A 19052-nucleotide genomic window follows, 5' to 3' on the forward strand; every position below is an offset into this window, starting at 1 on the left:
ATCACATTGGTGCATTGACTCACATACTCGCCAATACCTAATCAAGCATTTTAGACAGTATCAGAGGTTTTCCAAGAGTTTCCCAGAGTTGTTTCAATAATGATACCAGTATCGGAGGCTTTTCCGATACTGGTATCAGTAGCGGAAGAACTCTAATTTAATGTAGAAATAGTTTAAAATACTGTTCCTCATCACATTTGATAATTTTCTTTTTTTTTTTAAACTTCCATACAAACAAAAAACAACTGCCACACTTCAGTGAAAAATCAAATCTCCACTGTTGGACACATTTCTATCATTGCACGGTGTATACTGTCATATCATCCAACCCAAAAGTGGATAAAAATATCACACACATGGTCAGTCACTCCAATTACTTAGTTAATTTCTAGAGATTTGATGGAATATTAGGGGACTATAACCACATTGTCACTAAACTGTATTTATATAAGACATGACAAACCTAAAATTTGTCTTTTGTGCAACTCAGATGATTGTCTTGCTAAAAAAAACTATACGCATAATCCACAAATACTAGCACGCATATACTCGGATGCTGTACTATCCCACACCATCCTTTAATCTGCAGCAAAAGCAACAAAAGAAAAATGTTTGCTGTGTTTCTCTTTTTGCCTGCCAAGAAATGGATTTCAGCCGCACCGAAGAGACTAGGATGAGCAAAATAAAGAAGCAGAGCTGTTTGGCTAAAAGCCTACTGGATTCTTTGATTCTCAAGGACATTTGTATGTCCTATACTCCACTGAGTCCCCCCCACCATTTATCTGAGCCCACCCCACCCAGCTCCATTGTATCATCTTCAGTTGCAGAGAGCTTCCCGCAATTCCTGCTCAGCTGCTTATAAAATAGGAAGTCATGTAAGCCTTTGGAGCTGCGGGGATTGGAGATCCCTGGGGTAAAGCTGGGTACATTCAGAAACTCTCTAGTTTTGCTTTTGGATTCTTTTTTCCTGAAGTCAAGAGAGATTTAAGTCGCTCTTCACAGAAAATTGGCTTTTAAAAAGTTGAAAGGCCGGAGAACCTTATATGTGCAGCCCAGGTTTTATAAAACAGGGTCATTAAAAGCAAACTTTATGAGAAGTGGCACTTAGACTTTGAAATATTCTGCATATACAGAGGGCATCATAAAGTGTATTCACTGGCTGATCTATTCATATTCATCCATTTATGAAATATGCCAGTGATTCAGTCCTTCCCATTCAGAGTTTACGTCATGAGCTTCTTAAAGATATTATCATACAACACATTTCTGCTTGCTGTATTGCTGCCATATGCGGCAAACTCACAATGAATGAGTATTAAATCTATTGATATTCTCAGCATAGGAGGTCCTTTCAACCACACAGCCATCAGATATACTGTGCATTCAGGAAGAGAGACTTAGAACAATGTCTTCAAGGCTGCACAATATGCAAAAAAAAAACATATTGAAATTATTTTGACAGATATTGTTACTGTGTGATATGAGTCGCAATTTCAGTGGGAATGGTAATTTTTGCATTTCATATTCAGTAACAAATAAATAAATAAAAGGTCAAGATGTGATTTTTGCTGAGGTCTGTACTAAACAAGCATGTTCTCTTTCATCTGGAATATGAATGGGAATCTCTGAGGCACCACAACGCTTCATTAATAACATGACAACTAGATGTCTTCACGTCCCCCCTGCACCCAGGTAAAGCTTTTCAATGCACTCTTTGGTCAACGGGTGAGTAGAAATGAAGACACAATCAATGGACAGATCTTTAGATTGTAACAGCAGTCTTCACTGTTATTTGTTTCTTCTTCTGGTACCAAAGCATTTGTGTGCCAAAAAGTCTTGGCATCCTCTGGTGGCCTATCAGCTACAGTTTTTGACATTTTAAGATTTTCTTTTAGTGACCAACAGCAAAATGGGTGTTGTTGGTCACTACAAGAAAATTATTTTGCAGGCTGTTTTAGTGATTGCTGTGGCCTGAAACGGCTGATTTCACGGCAGCTTTTCTAAAAAAAATGCAATGTATGTTGCAATGTTTATAGGCGTATTTATGGAATGGAAGTGCTGAGGCAGAGCGTATTATTATGAGCATTCAGTATTTCCCATAGAATAAGGATCTAGTTGTGATGGTTGGGGGCTGGGGGCCACAATCAGCTGTTGTTGCCGATCGATGCAGTGTTGAAGGATTGTCCCCATGAGAGGCTCTTCTCCTGCTCTTTCTGCCTAGTTAGCACAAGCTAACACAGGACAACAAGATCTCAGCACTACTTGTCATACTTTGCCACCTAGGCAGAAACACCACAGCAGCAGACGGCTCCACTATCATTAAACCTGTAAATAACTCTTGGTTAACGTTAGCTTTATGATGCTAACAGTTAGCCCTGTCACAGGAGCGTATCTATGTTTCCAGGGTTCTACATTTCCCGGGTTCTATGTTCCCCACTTAACCCTGCAAAAAAGGTTCTATGTTCCCCGCTTACACAAAAAAGGCTCTATGTTTCCCGGGTTCTATGTTTCCCGCTTGGTTACCCTTTTTGTGTAAGCGGGGAACATAGAACCTTTTTTGCAGGGTTAAGTGGGGAACACAGAACCCTGGAAACATAGGGATGACCCCTCTGTCACTGTGTGTCTGGGACTTCACACAAAGAGCTCCAGTCTCACAGCAGCAGACTCATGATAAACACAGAAAGGCTGGGCAAATAAATACACTGCATGCAGCTCTACAGTGAAATGAGATTTTACCTGTTTTAAACTGTAAAATCTGTGGTAACGTTGCGGCGACTGGACAAAATTGCAAGGTTGCCCAGAATACACAGGGATTGGCTGAATTTGCATTGGACTGGACCTATTGCATTACATTGGAACATCTAGGAGGGACTGCAGACTGTCAGCTGGGAGGAAAATGAGTAGCTCTTTTATTATGAAAACTCACAAAAACTTGGGGTGCTCATCAAATATGGGAATTATAATATTTACATTTACTGTAACTGTATTTTGCTATTAGAACACATTTTTAAGGGGAAAGTTAAGAGATATGGGTTAACTAACGATTTTTGGGATCCAAAAAAGTCTTCTCAGTTGGCAACCAATATTGTTAGACATTGATATTTGGTTGAATTTAGGTTGTGACATCAGGTGACCAAAATTTGATGCCAGGACAACATCTAATTACCCTGGAAATCCAGAGTTCTCGCGAGAGCACAATTTGAATTTGCTCAGGGAGTCACTCTGGCAATCAGTAATGATGCTCATTACCCATGCCCTTGTAGCCGAGCTGCACCAATCACATCGGTGTATCTGATATAGGCGGGCCAGAGGCGAGCTAAACAGATGACGACAGCACTGCGACGATGAAGTCCGGAATCAGTCAGTAAACACTGCAAGATGGCTACGGATGAACAGCAGTTGTTTGAAATGGCTTTGGCCGCTACAATGAACGAGTTAGACTTGGCTTTTTCTCTAAAAGAGGAATAGAGGACGGCGCTTGAATCTTTCCTTTGCAAGAAGGACGTTTTGCTGTTTTGCCGACCGGATACGGCAAGAGTCTAATCTACCAGTTAGCTCCGCTGGTAGCTAAGCTCTGGATACGTCACCTCGTGTATTGTTCTGATTGGTCGTAGTGTTATCCAACTGTGTACAGTGATATTTTCACATGCATGCTTGGTGCCGACCCTTGAGTTGGGCCATTTGCATTACTCATAGCCAGACCCTAAATCTTTCTGTATTTGGGTCTGGATTTCCAGGCTAAAATCTAATACCAATCATGTAAAATAATGACTAGAAATGGGCGGCACGGTGGTGTGGTGGTTAGCACTGTCGCCTCACAGCAAGAGGGTTCTCGGTTCGATCCCGGGTGTGGGAGCCCTTCTGTGCAGAGTTTGCATGTTCTCCCCGTGTCAGCGTGGGTTCTCTCCCGGCACCCTGGCTTCCTCCCACAGTCCAAAGACATGCAGATTGGAGATTAGGTTAATTGATAACTCTAAATTGTCCGTAGGTGTGAATGTGAGCGTGAGTGGCTGTCTGTCTCTATGTGTCAGCCCTGCGATAGTCTGGCGACCTGTCCAGGGTGTACCTTGCCTCTCGCCCGATGTCAGCTGGGATAGGCTCCAGCCCCCCCGCGACCGAGGATGAAGCGGTTAGAAGATGAATGAATGACTAGAAATGATGTTGACATTTTATTGGTATTAAGTTGTGTTGTTAAGTAACCAAAATCCAGCATCCTCCAAATGTCTCATGCAAACATCATCTTGACATGCAAATATGACATTTAGCCGTGAGGTATGGGGACCAAAACCCAACGTCTGCAAAACAGCATCATGTCAACGTCAAAACAATGTGAAATCCTAATGCTGTAAGACATTTCAAATGAAGCTCAGGGTAAGTTCAATCAGGAAGACTTTCTTTACGCTATATCCATCTAATTAAACTTTGCCACGATCTCCTTCAGCCAATCATTTTGCCGCTGCCAAACTTTAAATCTGCTCTGCTCCTGTCAGCTTTCATTATAGGTGGAATCGTCGCGCCCTCCTCCATCCCATTCACCTCCAGTCACCTTATCCAGAACCCAGCACGAGCTCATCAAATGCCCACTCCTTTTCTCATCCAGATCCTCAGCTCCATCTTCACCTCATCTCATCACCGCTATTAACACCACCAGCATCTAGACTCCATAGGAGGGGTTCCGTGATCTACCGTATCATTACCACCCTCCTAGAATAGATGACATCACAATGGGGTCTAATCACCAAAGACTTTTCCCATTTCTCATACTTATGCGCACATGTAAATAAATATTCTTTCACTCAGAACGAATCTGTCCTACGTCTGTCATACTGACGTCCGGTGCCATCTGTGCTGGATCTGTGTATTTTATGTAGAAAAAGGTTCCTCATGTAAAGAACTATCACTTTTCTGCAAGGCATTCTGCAGTTCATCTACCCATCCATTTTTGCCATTTCTGATGCTATTTGGATCCAGGTCACAGTAGCCACAGGCTAAGAGACAGCCAAATTTTCTCCCCAGCCACATTCTCCAGCTCTCTCCGGCCACCACACATCACTCAACCCTCACTACACTTTAATCATTTCTTACTGGATTATTAAGAAATTGATGAATAATAGCACAGCCATCTGTGGCAGCCACGCTGACATTTGTTTCGAGCCATGTGTGCTCATTCAGCTGCAGGAAATCGATGTGTGACAAACCGGACAAACCACAAGGTGTAAAACTGTACATGTAAAGCACAAAGCAAACAGGGGAAGCTTTGAACACTCAGATCAATCTACATTTAACGAGCCACAAAAATAACACTCTCAGACCACTTGGTTTAGGTCTACAAAAAAACCTAACTCAGAACTGAGCATATGCACAAGATTTGTTTGTTGTTTTAATTGAGGTTTGTACTTTTATCTTATCTTTGACTTGAACCACATATTTTAAAAGAAGGTAAAGGTAAAGCCTCTTCACCAACATTTATGAGTTGTCTGTGTGCTTCTGATACAGATGGTGTTGTCATGGTTTGCCTCCAGCTTCAGAGTGCTGATAAAACAGAGACAACAAAACATCGTTTTGTTTTGTTTTTCCAAATCTTGGAAGCATTACCACCCCCGCAAAACACATAAGATGGGTACAGAGAATACAATAGGGGGTATATGGGCTTCAACAACAATTCTCCCTGCAGACTGGCCGCTAACATTTTCCAATATACTACCAGAGGAGTCACAGTTTCTACATTTTTATTTTCAAGCAAACATGCTCTCATTTGAAGTCAAGCATCAACACATGCAGGGAAATATGGGGGAGGGAATGAAGGTAAGAAAAACCCTTGATTACACCTGAAGGCTGAGAATGTGACTTTAATAGGTGGCTGTTTATAAAGGCATCCAATTTAATCAGAATCCTAGTCCTCAAAATAATGTGAAAGAACACAGCAAGAAATTGCCAAAGTTGATTGATTTTCCGCTTAAACAACCACACCTGCCAGGCAGGCTGAGGGAAATACTACATTTGTGTGGCCTGCCACTCCGTCAACAACAGGCGTCGAACACAAAGACTGCTGTCAAGCACCGACAGTGAAGAATGTTTCTCACTGTTTCTGATTAAGAGACAGCAAGAAAAAGATAAATCATCAGAGTGCTGCTCCAGATCCACAGCTTCTCAAAGGCCACCCTCAGCCATCTGTTAAAGAAAGACCCCGCCACACACACACACACACACACACACACACTTAATGTGTAAACTCCCCTGCTGCCTGCAGAGCTGCACAGGGCCACAGATGTCATGAAAGGCCACGGGGACTGTAAACAAACCCACTTCCTCATTCCTCATCTATCAGTCACAGGCAGACACTCCAAAGCACCAGCAATCTATATTTCAATGACTAAGAAAAATCGTCAATCCTTTTTCTGTTTCATTTAGTTTTTAAAAGCAAAGCTACACAGACATTGACTAACTCCGTCTGTAATGAATCCATCCACACTGTGTGGAGCATGCCTGGGATAATGAGAAATACAATAAAGTGGAATTGTAGGGAAACCATGCATCATTTACTACCTCCTGTCGACTGCAGCTCCCAGCAGCTGGTGCACCAGTTTGTCTATCACAGGTTCTGGAGGAGACAACAGGTGGAGATTTCTGTTACGATACAATCCATTGGCTCCAATTATGGCAAACCTGCCAACACACTAATGTCTGCTTCTGTAAACCTGCAATAAACATGGAGTAACATCAAAGATAACTTCAGAAAACTCCACCTGTTTCTGAGCCAGAGGACAACTGGCTTCTTCTTCATTTACAAATAAATGTTTCAAGGAACACAGTAATTTACATAATACTGCCACTCAGTGGCAAGACTATGTAGTGATTTTAAAACATTTTGCATCAAATTTCATGCACTTCACCACAGCTGCAATTACTACTACCACTAATACTACTAATACTAGTATTTCCATAATTGATCAATCTGCCATTACGACACATTTTCACTCCCAACTCATCAAATACCAAAGCTTGCTCAGTGGCCCTCGGCGTCAGATACAGACGCACCAAAGCACCCTTTAGCAGCGTTACAAGACGCACTGGGCGGCATGTAATTTAAGTTTATTACATGTGTTAAGTCCTTTCAAAATAAGCTTTTGTTTTCAAATGCATTTAAATGCATACACTCTCTTTTCAAAATATACCGAGAACAAAGGGAAAAAAAAACATTTTTAGGTTTAGACACCAAAAGTATGTGGTTAGGTTTCGAGAAAAATTATCCTGGTTTGGCTTAATTTAAGTACATTTGGTACTTATGTACTGTAATGTCAAGGGACACGTGTCACATACGTCATGTGACCTATGTCACTAGCATAGTATGCTAAACATACTTGCACAAAACATTGTTGTTAAAATAACTAGATTCTGACTTATGGTTTCCCACAGGAAACAGAATCAGCTGTCTCTGAGGCAAAAGTCCAGAGTTTGTTTGACCAATTTATAACCCCTCCCACAACACCATGCAGACTTGCTCACTCTTTACACTACGACAGTTGCTCGGAGCGTCATAAAATACTCCTGGTCTGGAGAAGCAGGCAGGAGTACCACCACAGAAGCTAAGCAGTGTACCGCTGTGGACATCATGTTTGTTCAAAACATAGAGGCAGGGGTAGACCACCAACTCCTTGTTGTGTTCCGCAAGGTAAAATTACAGTTTCTGTCAAAGGAGTCTGGTGGCTGTGAATGGTGGCAGCAGCAAAACATATTTTAGCCAGTGTACACTATATTTAGAATATTTTTACGGACCTTAAAAAAATAATGATAACAATCTCTTTTATGAGGTATCAAATGTGTATTGATTATTATCTCTCACAACAATAAAGTCCTGAGGAGATGCAACAGAGCCAGAATTTCTATTTCATCTTTTTTTTTATCATTATCATGTCTCTCTCTTTCTCTGTGTTTGAGAGAGAGCTCTGGTGCGTAACATGTTTCATTTTGAGGTTTCTCCTCTGCATTTCCCAGTGGTTTTATCGGTTCATTCATGCTAATTATCAGATTCTTACAATTGCTGATCCAAACAATTGCTGCTGCCAGAAGTGTCATATGCATCACTTCCTGTGTGTCAGAGGATTTCTCTGTGGAAAAACACTTTGTGAACCTAATAGCTTTCATGACCCGGGTATAACTGGCTGATTTACAGTAGGCTACTATTTTTTTTAAAACCTCGCGAATAAAGGAAAAACAAACCAATCTACCACAAATAAAAATAAAAATAAATTTCTTTCTGTAAACTCAGTGCACTAAATAAAGTTAAGACATTTCTACACAGCTGCTGGTCTCCTGACGGCGACCTCAGTGCCATCACGGACAGTTAATAGTTCAATTACGGCTTGGCAGGTTCGCTCTCAGGAGGAATCAACTGTTACCAGCTGATTAGCGCTGCTGCAGCTCAATACAGCTACTGGATAACACTCACCTGCTCGTTATCTGGTGCCACTGCGAAGCTCGCTGGCCATTAAATAACAATAAGAGCCACTTGGGTGAGCAGAGACCAGCAGACTCTGTAAAGTTTCCTTGGATGAGAGTTTCCACACGAGTAGAAAGATAACTAACTACCCTCAGGCAAGGTGGATGAAAGGTTGAATGTTTGTGTGAGCCACAAATACTCATTTTTTTTTTTTTTTTTTTTTNTTTTTTTTTTTTTTTTTTTTTATCATGGTGGTCATGATGTTGAGATGAAAAGGTGTTTCAGTGAAACTATGCGAATCTTAACTCCTGTTCTCAATCCGAGCTGACATTGTTAAATAACTAAATATATTTTTAAGTCTGGGATCCATTCGTGCCGAGTAAAAACTTCAAAGACTGAGCGTCTGTACCAGAACGCTGCACAGATATACCTAATGATGCTTGGCTGTGATTGACAGGTCTGCTCAGACATTAACCACCTTCTGCTGGCTCTGCGTGAGGTACCCTGCTTTTATGCTGGATTCAGTTGAAGACGGGATAATTATCACTGCTGGTGGTATGGTATGTGCTCCAGCAAAGTGGAACACACAGGGAAAAGTGAATGGAGGGCATTAATGTATGAGGAAAGGCATCAAACTGTGGTGTAACAGAGATGGATTAACTATGACAACAAAGCTAATGTTGTAGCTTTACACTCTGACATGCTTTAATGTTGAATGAGTTGACGTACAGTAGTGTATGCGGAGGAGAAAAGGTGGTCATACCTCTTTAAAGGTGTGTTCTGTAAATTCTCCTGCATGTAAGTGATGGGAAGCAGCCCTCAGCAGCTCATCCATCTGTGGACAGATGGCTCAAAGCTCTGTAAAGTTGAAGGAACATCATATTGACAGCAGGTTGATTGGACATATTGATACACCAATTGCATGTCAACCAAATCACATTGACTTCTTTTCATATCTATCCCTTTCTAGTTTGGGTTTCTTAGAGGACTATAGCTAGTTGGCAAAACACTCTTAGCTCAAGATTCATTTAGTCGCTGTTCTGGGGCTTTTGATCATGTCATCAATAGCAGATGTAATTTGCCCTGTTGTCATGGAAATGTAGGTTCAAACATTTCAGTATGATCGACTTACAAAATACGATAGTGTCCATCTCCACAACATCAAAATGCTGCTCACATGTTGAAGCATCAGCAATAATATTCCAGTTGTAGATATATAGTGTATAAAGTCAGTGTTGGAACATAACTAAGTACATTTACAAGTACTGTTCTTAAGTAAAATTGTGAGGTACTGCTCCAGTACACTTCAGAGGGAAATACTGTGCTTTTTACTCCACTACAAATATTATTAATTTTAGTTACTAGTTAATTTAGAAAAAAAGATTTTTGGACACAGAACATATGAAAATATGCAGGTCCAACTGAAATTATAAGTCGACTGATTACAACATTACAACTATTTTGACTACTGTTTAAGTCTTTGTTTCATGCAAATATTTTACGTAGCCTTGATTCAGTGTACCATGCATCTCTATGTTTTATTACAAATGCAAAGTCATTTACTCATCACTGCATTGACCATTCCCAGTCAACAGCACTGGTATATTTGTATCTATAAAGCAATATTGGGCAAACTTCCACCCTACCTCTGCTCCCTTCTGTGTGTCAGCTCTGGTCGTTACCAGCTACGCTCCTCCAGGTGGTTGCTTTTCAATGTACCCAGAGTTTTAACAGATCTGGGGGAAACTGTATTTTCCTACTGTGCACCATGGACATGGAACAATCTCCAAAAAGATCTAAAAACACTTATATACATTGATGAATTTAAGGGGATCATAAAGAATGTGGTGACAGAGATATGTGCTTGTTTTTCTTGAGAGGCCACGATAGTTGCTGTTTTATTGTTGATTTTTGTATCATATGTTGTATTTGTCGCATTGTAATGTGATTTGAGTGGCTGCTACCTTGGCCAGGTCTCTCTTGTGGGACTTCCTGGCTAAATAAAGATAAAACTTTTTTTTTTTTTTTTTTTTTTTTTAACATTTCACGGTTCCAGCTTCTCAAAGAATTGTCTTTTACTTAGGTAACATTTTCAATGCAGGGTTTTTACTAGTAACAGTGTTTTTACAGTGTGGTTGGCCTATTAGTACTTTTACTTATGTAAGGATTTGAATATTCCTCCACCACTGATAAAAGAGTAACTCTCTTCTCAACAAGCATTTTTGCTATGTTGCTATTAAAACGCCTTAACTTTGAAGTGAAACCTTAAATGCAGTGATGCTACTTTGACTTAAAGCTCTTGAGTCCATCTTCCAACACTGGTAGTAGGAGTGCACACGACACATTTAGCATTAGCATTTGTTTGCTAATTTTGCACCCGACTTAACAACCGACTGCACGTGCAGCTTCAGGAACATTCAAACTGACAGACTTGACTTTACCTCCTCTCATGTGTTGAAAACCAACCAATATGGCGGTTAACGTACGCCACCTAGCGTCACTGTATCCACTTGTGTGTCACATTCGCAACACTGTACATTTCCCAAGCATTAACAAACATGGCAGCGAGCGCGCGCTCCAGCACCACCTCGAGAGGCGCGTCTGTCCGCGCGCAGATAAAGCTGCAGGGGCGCGCGCCGGAAGGTGAGGCGGAACAGAGAGGAAAGTTTGATCATCAGTCACACCGACAGCTCCAGCTCAGCCGTGCACGGAGCTCAGGGGCTGCTTTTGTGCGCGTTCACGGCACAGATTTGGAGATGTCGGCGCCGTCTCCGCGAGCTTGGTGGTGGAGAGAAAAGTATTTTGTCTCCTGAAAGGAAGCCAATTAAAAGGACAAAATGTGTAGGTAAGTACTTGTTTATTTACCTAATTCAGTTCAAAAGTGGCTCTAGTTTGACTTTAAGTATCGACATTGTGTTTGTAAATGAGAAAACTGCGTTTGTGTGCGTTAGTGTGAGCGCGCGCCTGTGTGTGTTTCTATACATCAAGCAAATGAGGGAAATAATGAAGATGGTGAAATGTTTAGTTAAATGGTGCATGTTATATTTCAGGCAGAACAGGGACTTTCTGATACAGAGCCCTTTTAATAAGCTTTTCTATGCGTCATATAGGCCTTAATTATACATCTGTATTGTACACTCAGTTAACAAAGGAGATTATTTTAGTGTCAAGTTGATTTTTTTTCTCTTGCTTTTTTGTTTGTTTGTTGTGGTTTATACTCTCCAATAAACTATTATCTAAAGTATGGTATTTGTAGTGGTGGAAAAGTATTCAGATACTTAAAGCTACCTCAGTAAAAGTAGTAATACCACAGTATAAGTGTACTTTATTATAAATAAAAGTCCTGCACTCACAAGTATAATCAGCAAAAGTCACTTAAAAAATCTGTTCTAACTACTTCATTGTTGCTTAGTCTTATTTATAAGGGTTTTTTTAATGGAAAGTACAATATTTCCCTTTAAAATGTTGTGGGCAAAGAATAAAGTAGTAGAAGTTGCACTTAAGTATATGCACTTAGTTACTTTCCACTATTTGTGAGTTAAAGGTAACCAGTTTGTTCTCACTCTGCAGTAAAATCATCTTGGTTCGACTTTAGGTAAAAGCTTTGGTCCTTTGGATTTTTCTGTATCCTAAAATACCTCCAATTAGTTTCTGTGTCTCATTTTAGCAGAGGGATTTTCAAGCTTTCCAGACACAAAGAAAAGGGAGTCAGAAAGGCTTTGGAGCAGCAGAGAGACAGGAGAAAGCTCCGTATGATACGGCGAGTGTAACACAAATTAATCTGATTAAAGAATTACAGCATTCCGTGGCTGAATCTCACATAATCATCCAGGGAAAAATGCAGGTTTACAATGTTGTAATGTTGAAAGTTCAGCTGCCCTGTGGTCATTTGTGCTTGTGACAGCACGCAGAACTGTGTCTCTGCTTTATTAATGTCATGCCTCATTACAAAACCATTACACTCTACTGTACCTGGAATACCGTCTGGGTAGCCAGTGACAGATTTCCTCCAGAGCGCACATCCACTGTAGGTAATCAGGAGGGGTGGGACAGGTTAATGAGTGACTAGACTGGGCAGAGGGCAGGTACACTTTACACTCTCACAGGAGGCTAAATATGGGAACATGTCACCTAAATTAAACTGCAGATAATCCAAAAGTACTTCAGCTGGGACTGAAAACATTTATTTATTTGGAGGTTTGTTCTTTGTTCAGGTTTAGACTGAAGGTTTAGAAGTGTGCGTGTGTTTGCCGGAGTGACTAATCAAAGTGAGAGAACACAGGAAATCTGACACAGTTATTAAAGTTGTTGACTTTGTGGCTGCTTGTTAAAGTTCAGCAGAATTAATATAATATTTGTTGCTGGTTGTGTTTGCCCTGATTTCACAAAAAAACGCCTCTGTACACCAAACACTGTGTTCTCATTACGCTGTATGAGGTGCAAACAAAGAGCGAGCGCACTTCAGCTTCTTATGTACTCAGATAAAGATCAGTTTTATGTGTGTGTGTTGCGGGTGTGCCACATTTAGAAACAGAGGAAACACTGCTGATTGTATTGTCCTCTCCATTGGCTCAAAGGTGCAATGTGTTGCAACAAATCAGGGAAATTTCTCGCAGAAATACCCTCAAGTACGGTCATAATGTCGCACTTCTCCACTTTGATGTCACACAATCAGACTGAAGCCACCAATTATTCTCTCCTCCGCAGATGAGCAGCCATCTATAATCGAGCTCGGACAATCAGCCGACCCTGATTGGACTCTCTTCCTCTCAAACCAAGTTGCTGCCTGCAGCCGCTGTGGGAGCCGGAGTCGCCATGGAGACAGTGGTGATCGTGGCCATTGGGGTGTTGGCCACCATTTTCCTGGCCTCCTTCGTCGCCCTGGTGGTGGTGTGCAGACATCGCTACTGCCACCCTCATGACCTGCTGCACCACTTTGAATCCAAGTCAGTGAATCTATTCAAAAGCCTCTAAGTCTGAATCAGACAGAGTTTTAACTTCTATCAGAACTTAAGGTCTTAAAATGTGTTATGAAGGATGAAATACTGGTTTTATTGGTCCTTGCTCACCTGCCACCTGTGCAACAGGTTTCGTGTGCTGTGTCACCTATTTATGTACTTTTTAAAATAATTTTTTCACTGTGTTATGCCTTTATTGATCAGCAAAAATGGAGAGGTGCCAGTAAGGGAACAAAAGATGCAAGAAAGCTTCCTGCACCAGGGACCTGAACTATCAACCATCCTATTGATGCCCTTTACACTCTGATAGTTGCTATGTGTTCAATAAAAAAACAGGTTGTGTTTTAGGTTTGCTGTCTTTTTAAAATGTTCTAACAAAAGGTCACAAACCTTGTTAAATACTCTGTGGCCTCCAACTTCACATAAAGCACTGCAGAATATACATGACATCCTCACTGTGTGCTCAGAGACAGAGGACCCCTTTATAGAACAGGGCAATAAATTAAGCACCTGTATCACCACTTAAACCTGCTTTAATGGTGCACATCCCCCCGGAAAAAAACTGCAATTAATCAGTTTACCACTTCCAGTTTAAATGTAATTGAACTGTGACTTCCTGGTTGCTAATCCAGCCTTGCTTCCACTTCTTTCTCTGCCCTGTTTCACAGACCCACAGTGGATCTGATTGGAGCCATGGAGACCCAGAGCGAGCCGTCTGAGCTGGAGCTGGATGATGTGGTCATCACCAACCCTCACATTGAGGCCATCCTTGAGAATGAGGACTGGATTGAGGACGCCTCGTACGTCTCACTGGTGCCATTGTTGCATGACATAAGTTCAGAGTTTTAGACGTTTAAGTTACATAACCTCATGCTACATGTAATACAATTTTGAGGTACCTCTCAGGGGCGTAGGACTTAGAGGGAAAAAGGGCTGTGTATACAGTGTTCATGTGAGGAGGGCCCACAAAAATACTAGAATAAATAGATGTGTATGAATAAAGGGGCCCACAGAGAATGTCTGCATACAGGATAAAAAATTTACTTTACACTTTTACTCCACTACATCTCAGTGGGGAATATTGTACTTTTTTTTACTTAATTACATTTATTTGATCACTTTAGTTACTTTAAAGATTCAGATTAATTATACATAATATGATCTACAAATAAGATATGATGTATTATTATAGGTTAAGATAAGACTTTATTGATCCCACGGGGAAATTCACGAGCTAGCAGCATATAAAGTAATTAAAATTAGCTCCACCTTTAGGCTACTAGCTTATCAAAGTGATGTACACACTAATGCATCAATAATCATAATCCAATAATATAATGTGCATAATATGTTTAAAGCTTTTAAATGGGCCATTATGCATGATGAGTACTTTTACTTTGGGAACTTTAAGTATGTTTTTATACTAATACTTTTGTGCTTTTACTTAAATTAAGTTTTCAATGCAGGACTTTTACTTGTAACAAAGTATTCTATATTATGGTGTTGCTACCCTCTACGTAAAAGTATATTATGCAGGATTTTCCTAAAAAAAAATCTATACATTCATACAAAAATATTTCCTTTCAGTCACTTATGACCCATTAGAAGTGTGTGGCAGTGTATTTATCTGCAGAGACTCTGCCCTAAGCCTGTATTTTCTTATTTTCTTCTTTATTTGCTGTGTTTTGGACATTCCTGGGCACAGCATGCAGGTTAGATTGTACTTTATAAAATCATAGGGACCTAGTGTCAGACTGTAAGCAGCATGCATCCTAGAGGAAGCTACGAAATTGCAAACACAGTGCTAACATGGAAAGAAGCGCTGGTTTAAGTAAAATATCTGTGTACTTCTTTCTACTAATTCTGTGAATGTTTCTCTCACAGTGGATTGGTCTCTCACTGCATCTCAATCCTAAAGGTAATCTAACTCCTTGCTTTCTGCTTTGGTTCATATTTAGTCTATATCTTTATTTCCTGATGCGAACACGTTATACCTCCACCTACAGATCTGCCACACTTTGACTGAAAAGCTGGTTGCCATGACAATGGGTTCAGGTGCAAAGGTCAAAGCACCGGCCAGTCTGAGTGACATCATCACTGTGGCCAAACGCATCAGCCCGAGGTAACGTGCAGTACACAATTCACCTCAACTCACTATTAACACATCACTGACTCAGGCTAACCTGCGTCCTCACGTTCTCAATGGCCTGTCTCTTTGCAGGGTGGACGACGTGGTCAGATCTATGTACCCTCCGCTGGATCCTATCCTCCTGGACGCCAGGTAATCACATTTGTTGCCCCTTTGTTTAAAGGTGCTTTTTGTAATAAGCTTTGATATATGCAGAGATAAGGAGAGTAATATAAATGTTAAGTGTCACAGCAAATTGATGCAGCCAGGAGTTTGCAGTCCTTTCTGTGCTGTGTTTTTTCTGTGCCTGCTCGGCCCAACAGACTCATTCTAAGCCTGCATTTCCTTCATTTTAAAAAGCTTTTTGGGAATAAGTGCTTTTCATCCAGCAGCTACCCCAAAAAAGCCAGTTAAATTGAACCCATTAGTCCTTTTCTTCCTCCTCAGGGCCACCGCTCTCCTCCTTTCAGTCAGCCACCTGGTGCTGGTCACCCGCAATGCCTGTCACATGTCCGGGAGTATGGACTGGATCGACCAGTCGCTCAATGCGGCTGAAGATCACATGGTGGTTTTGCGAGAGGCGGCATTGGCCTCCGAACCGGATCGATGCATACCTGGAGCCGACGCACAGAGAGAACAGGCCATCTAGACAGATTCTGACACAGACATGAAGGGCTTGGAAATGTGTCATTTTATCCTTGGGCTTCTGTACTCAAATGGTACTTAACAGGCACATAATCTGCCAGACAGTGTTGAAAAGGCACACTTCCCAAACTCATCATCCAGTCCAATTTAATAAGGACACTTCTGAAGGCTGTGCTGATGGGTGCAAGGATTTGACTCTGTCCTTTATTTCACATCTCACATAAAAAAAGACCTTGGAATTTTTTCCTTTATATTTGCACCAAAAAATGTTTGAGATTAGTTTGCATTCACTTCATCTACAGAGTAATATCTGTAAAGTAGATGTCACACATTCAGATACGAGTAGGGTAGATCTTTTTTAGCGTTAGTCTGTGGAAGCTGCTGCTGCCTGCGAGGGACAGGCCTTGGGAAATTTGTTTCTCGAGTGCGCCATCACCCAGCGGTGGGCCTAAATCCAATCTCACCAGCACTGCACAGTCACATGGAGGCTTAGTCAGCTAATCCATTCTGAGGAAAATAACACCCAGTTAGCCAGTGAACCCAAAGGGGCTCCAACTCAGTGGACCAATGGAAGACCAGCCTGACTTGATTACAATTTGTGTGGTCAGCGTGACTTGTGGATGTTCTAAAACATCCCTCGGATACTCTTACAGTGTTGGAAATCACTGGTCTGTGAGTTGTAACCAAAACAGCAGCAGTAGTTTTAGCCACATCAGCAGCAGAGTAAGAGTTTTTTCCAGACGAGTAATGCCCTTTTGGCCCATTGATGGGTTGTATTATGGTTAACTGAGGCTTTTATTGATGGAGAACCACCACTTTGGTCCACACTGAAATATCTTAGTATCTACTCAATAGATTAGCACAAAAATTTGGACAGATGTTCATGGTTCCCAGAGGATTAATCCTAATGACTTGGGTGATCCCTTGCCGGTCCTCTAGTGCCAACAGCAGGTCCACATACAGCATGCGGTTATAAGCACCTTGAGAGGGACTGCTCATTGTTCCGATGGCCCAAAATTCCAAAGCCCCTTTAGTCTAAATAAATGTCCCAATGGAGATAAACCCATTTCTCCAACAGCTTGTTATGCCAAAAACAAAAGCTCATGCTCCAAAGTCCCATTCTCCGAAATTAAATCCTCCCTGCAGTTAAGATGCCAGAAAGAATATACACATTGTACATTTCTATAAACCACAGATACGTTACATTTTTACATTATTTTGTAGTTGATACTGAAAAGTAACATTGTGGTTAGGTTTAGGCACAAAAAAAACACTTGGTCATGGTGAGTAAAAGATCATGTTTTGGCTCAAAACATCCACATTTGGTGGCACAAAAGCCGCTGAAAAAGCAGGAACAGGTTGGTGAAAACACCCGTAATCATTGGCTCAACCTCTGCTGGGAATTTGAAATTAACTGCAGGGAGTGTGTATTTTCCAAGGAACAGGACTTGACAGCAATGGCTGTTTGTTTTTTGGACATTGAGCTGGCAAAGAAATGGCCTTTGGGTCCAATGGGAAATGCTTCTATCTAATGGGGCATCAGAATTTTGGGCCATCGGAACAATGGCATGGCACTATTTTAAATGTCGCAACAAGTTGGACTGCCATGAAATTTGGCACAGATGGGCATATTCATGTACCTCACAGGATGAATGATAATCACTGCGGTTGTCAGTTTTCATGTAGCACCAGTAATTTTTATCAAGTACCTGCAGAAGTAATGACATTGCCATTTGTGTTTAGCGCTAATTAGCATGCTAACTAGCTCTAAACTAAAATGGTAAACATTATACCTGCTTAACAGTAGCATGTTAGAACTGTCACTGTGAACATGTTAGCATTAAGCAGTAAAGCATCAGCTAGCATGGTTCAGACAGTAAGTCAAGAAACACTTGTTCTTTAATTCTGACAACGAAAAATGTTTTTAGAAAAGCTAAAATTTCCCATCAAATTCAACTGTAACTGCTGTTCCGCTCTACATTTGTCTAAGAATAAGGATATTACAGAAATATCAAAGTAGACCAAAACATTTTAAGCACATCACCATCAGCTGTTAACTGTACACGCACTATAGAGAGAGATACAGTTGTCTTTATGCATTGTCGTGTCAGGAGGCTGCTTTGAACAGTGTGCCGATCGAGGTGAAGCAGGATTAGCGTGTTGTTTTGGGCCAGAAGGATGTTATTGGAGCATGTCTACCTGCTCTCTCATGCATAGCTAATAGTGAGTCCCCAAAGAGTCCTAATAAGGCATTACCCACAGCCACAATGAGCACATGGGCTTAAGCTACAATACACATGGCACAAACCTTTGTACACACAAGGCTGGCAGACAAATGAACACAGCAGTACATTGTATGACGCACGACTGTAAATACACATCATAGATTTATGGAGTCAAACACACTTGTTTTAGGATTTTGGTGACAATCAGGAAGAGGAGCAGAGTCCGTTAAGTGAGATTAAGAGACAGCTGTAGCTCTGAGCATGCAGAGATGTATTGATGGACCCGTATCAATAGAGGAGGAAACCTTTAGAAAGTGGTTAGCCTTTTATTTTTTTCTTGTTTACATTGTTTATTAGCATTTATCTTTTTTTGTAAGCACTCCTTTGTTTTCTCCTCCTTATCCCACAGTTTGTTACTGATGTCTTCCCTCACTCCCACACACCTTTTCCTTTTATCTTTCATTGATTTTTACAGATGGAGTTTCATAGGAAAATGTGTTTTGTTTTTTGCTCTGAACAATAGCTACGGAGAAACCCATGTCTGATAAAAAGTCCACACACTCATACTAATTCGACATAAATAAAAGTGAAATTCTTTCCTCTTTTTATCACGTTGTGAGCTGTCCTTTGTGCCGCACCACGGTGCTAATACCCCC

At 41.0% G+C, this 19052-nt stretch overlaps 1 protein-coding gene and 1 long non-coding RNA gene across 2 annotated transcripts in view; one reads left to right on the plus strand and one right to left on the minus strand.

Annotated features, from left to right (window-relative positions):
• The window catches only part of LOC126405899 (uncharacterized), a 153281-nt gene extending 146678 nt beyond the window's left edge, over nucleotides 1-6603 (minus strand). The window contains exon 1 of the long non-coding RNA XR_007571614.1: nucleotides 6547-6603. This is a non-coding gene — a long non-coding RNA (uncharacterized LOC126405899). The remainder of the gene's footprint in view (nucleotides 1-6546) is intronic.
• A 4484-nt stretch (nucleotides 6604-11087) lies between these two features.
• On the plus strand, nucleotides 11088-19004 carry tmem98 (transmembrane protein 98). Its single transcript, XM_050069919.1, has 7 exons — nucleotides 11088-11285; nucleotides 13148-13386; nucleotides 14067-14198; nucleotides 15283-15316; nucleotides 15405-15520; nucleotides 15620-15679; nucleotides 15974-19004. The coding sequence occupies exons 2-7, from the start codon at nucleotides 13256-13258 to the stop codon at nucleotides 16173-16175; spliced, it is 675 nt and encodes a 224-aa protein (XP_049925876.1). The 5' UTR covers nucleotides 11088-11285; nucleotides 13148-13255; the 3' UTR covers nucleotides 16176-19004.
• The last annotated feature ends 48 nt before the right edge of the window (nucleotides 19005-19052 follow it).

The sequence above is a fragment of the Epinephelus moara genome, chromosome 18 (assembly GCF_006386435.1).
Source record: "Epinephelus moara isolate mb chromosome 18, YSFRI_EMoa_1.0, whole genome shotgun sequence".
NCBI lineage: Eukaryota > Metazoa > Chordata > Actinopteri > Perciformes > Serranidae > Epinephelus > Epinephelus moara.

Coding starts and splice junctions, on each gene's coding strand:
- tmem98 (XM_050069919.1), top strand. CDS start 13,256: ATGGAGACAGTGGTGATCGTGGCCATTGGGGTGTTGGCCACCATTTTC. Junction 13,387..14,066: donor CTGCACCACTTTGAATCCAA/GTCAGTGAATCT, acceptor CCTGTTTCACAG/ACCCACAGTGGATCTGATTG. Junction 14,199..15,282: donor GACTGGATTGAGGACGCCTC/GTACGTCTCACT, acceptor TTTCTCTCACAG/TGGATTGGTCTCTCACTGCA.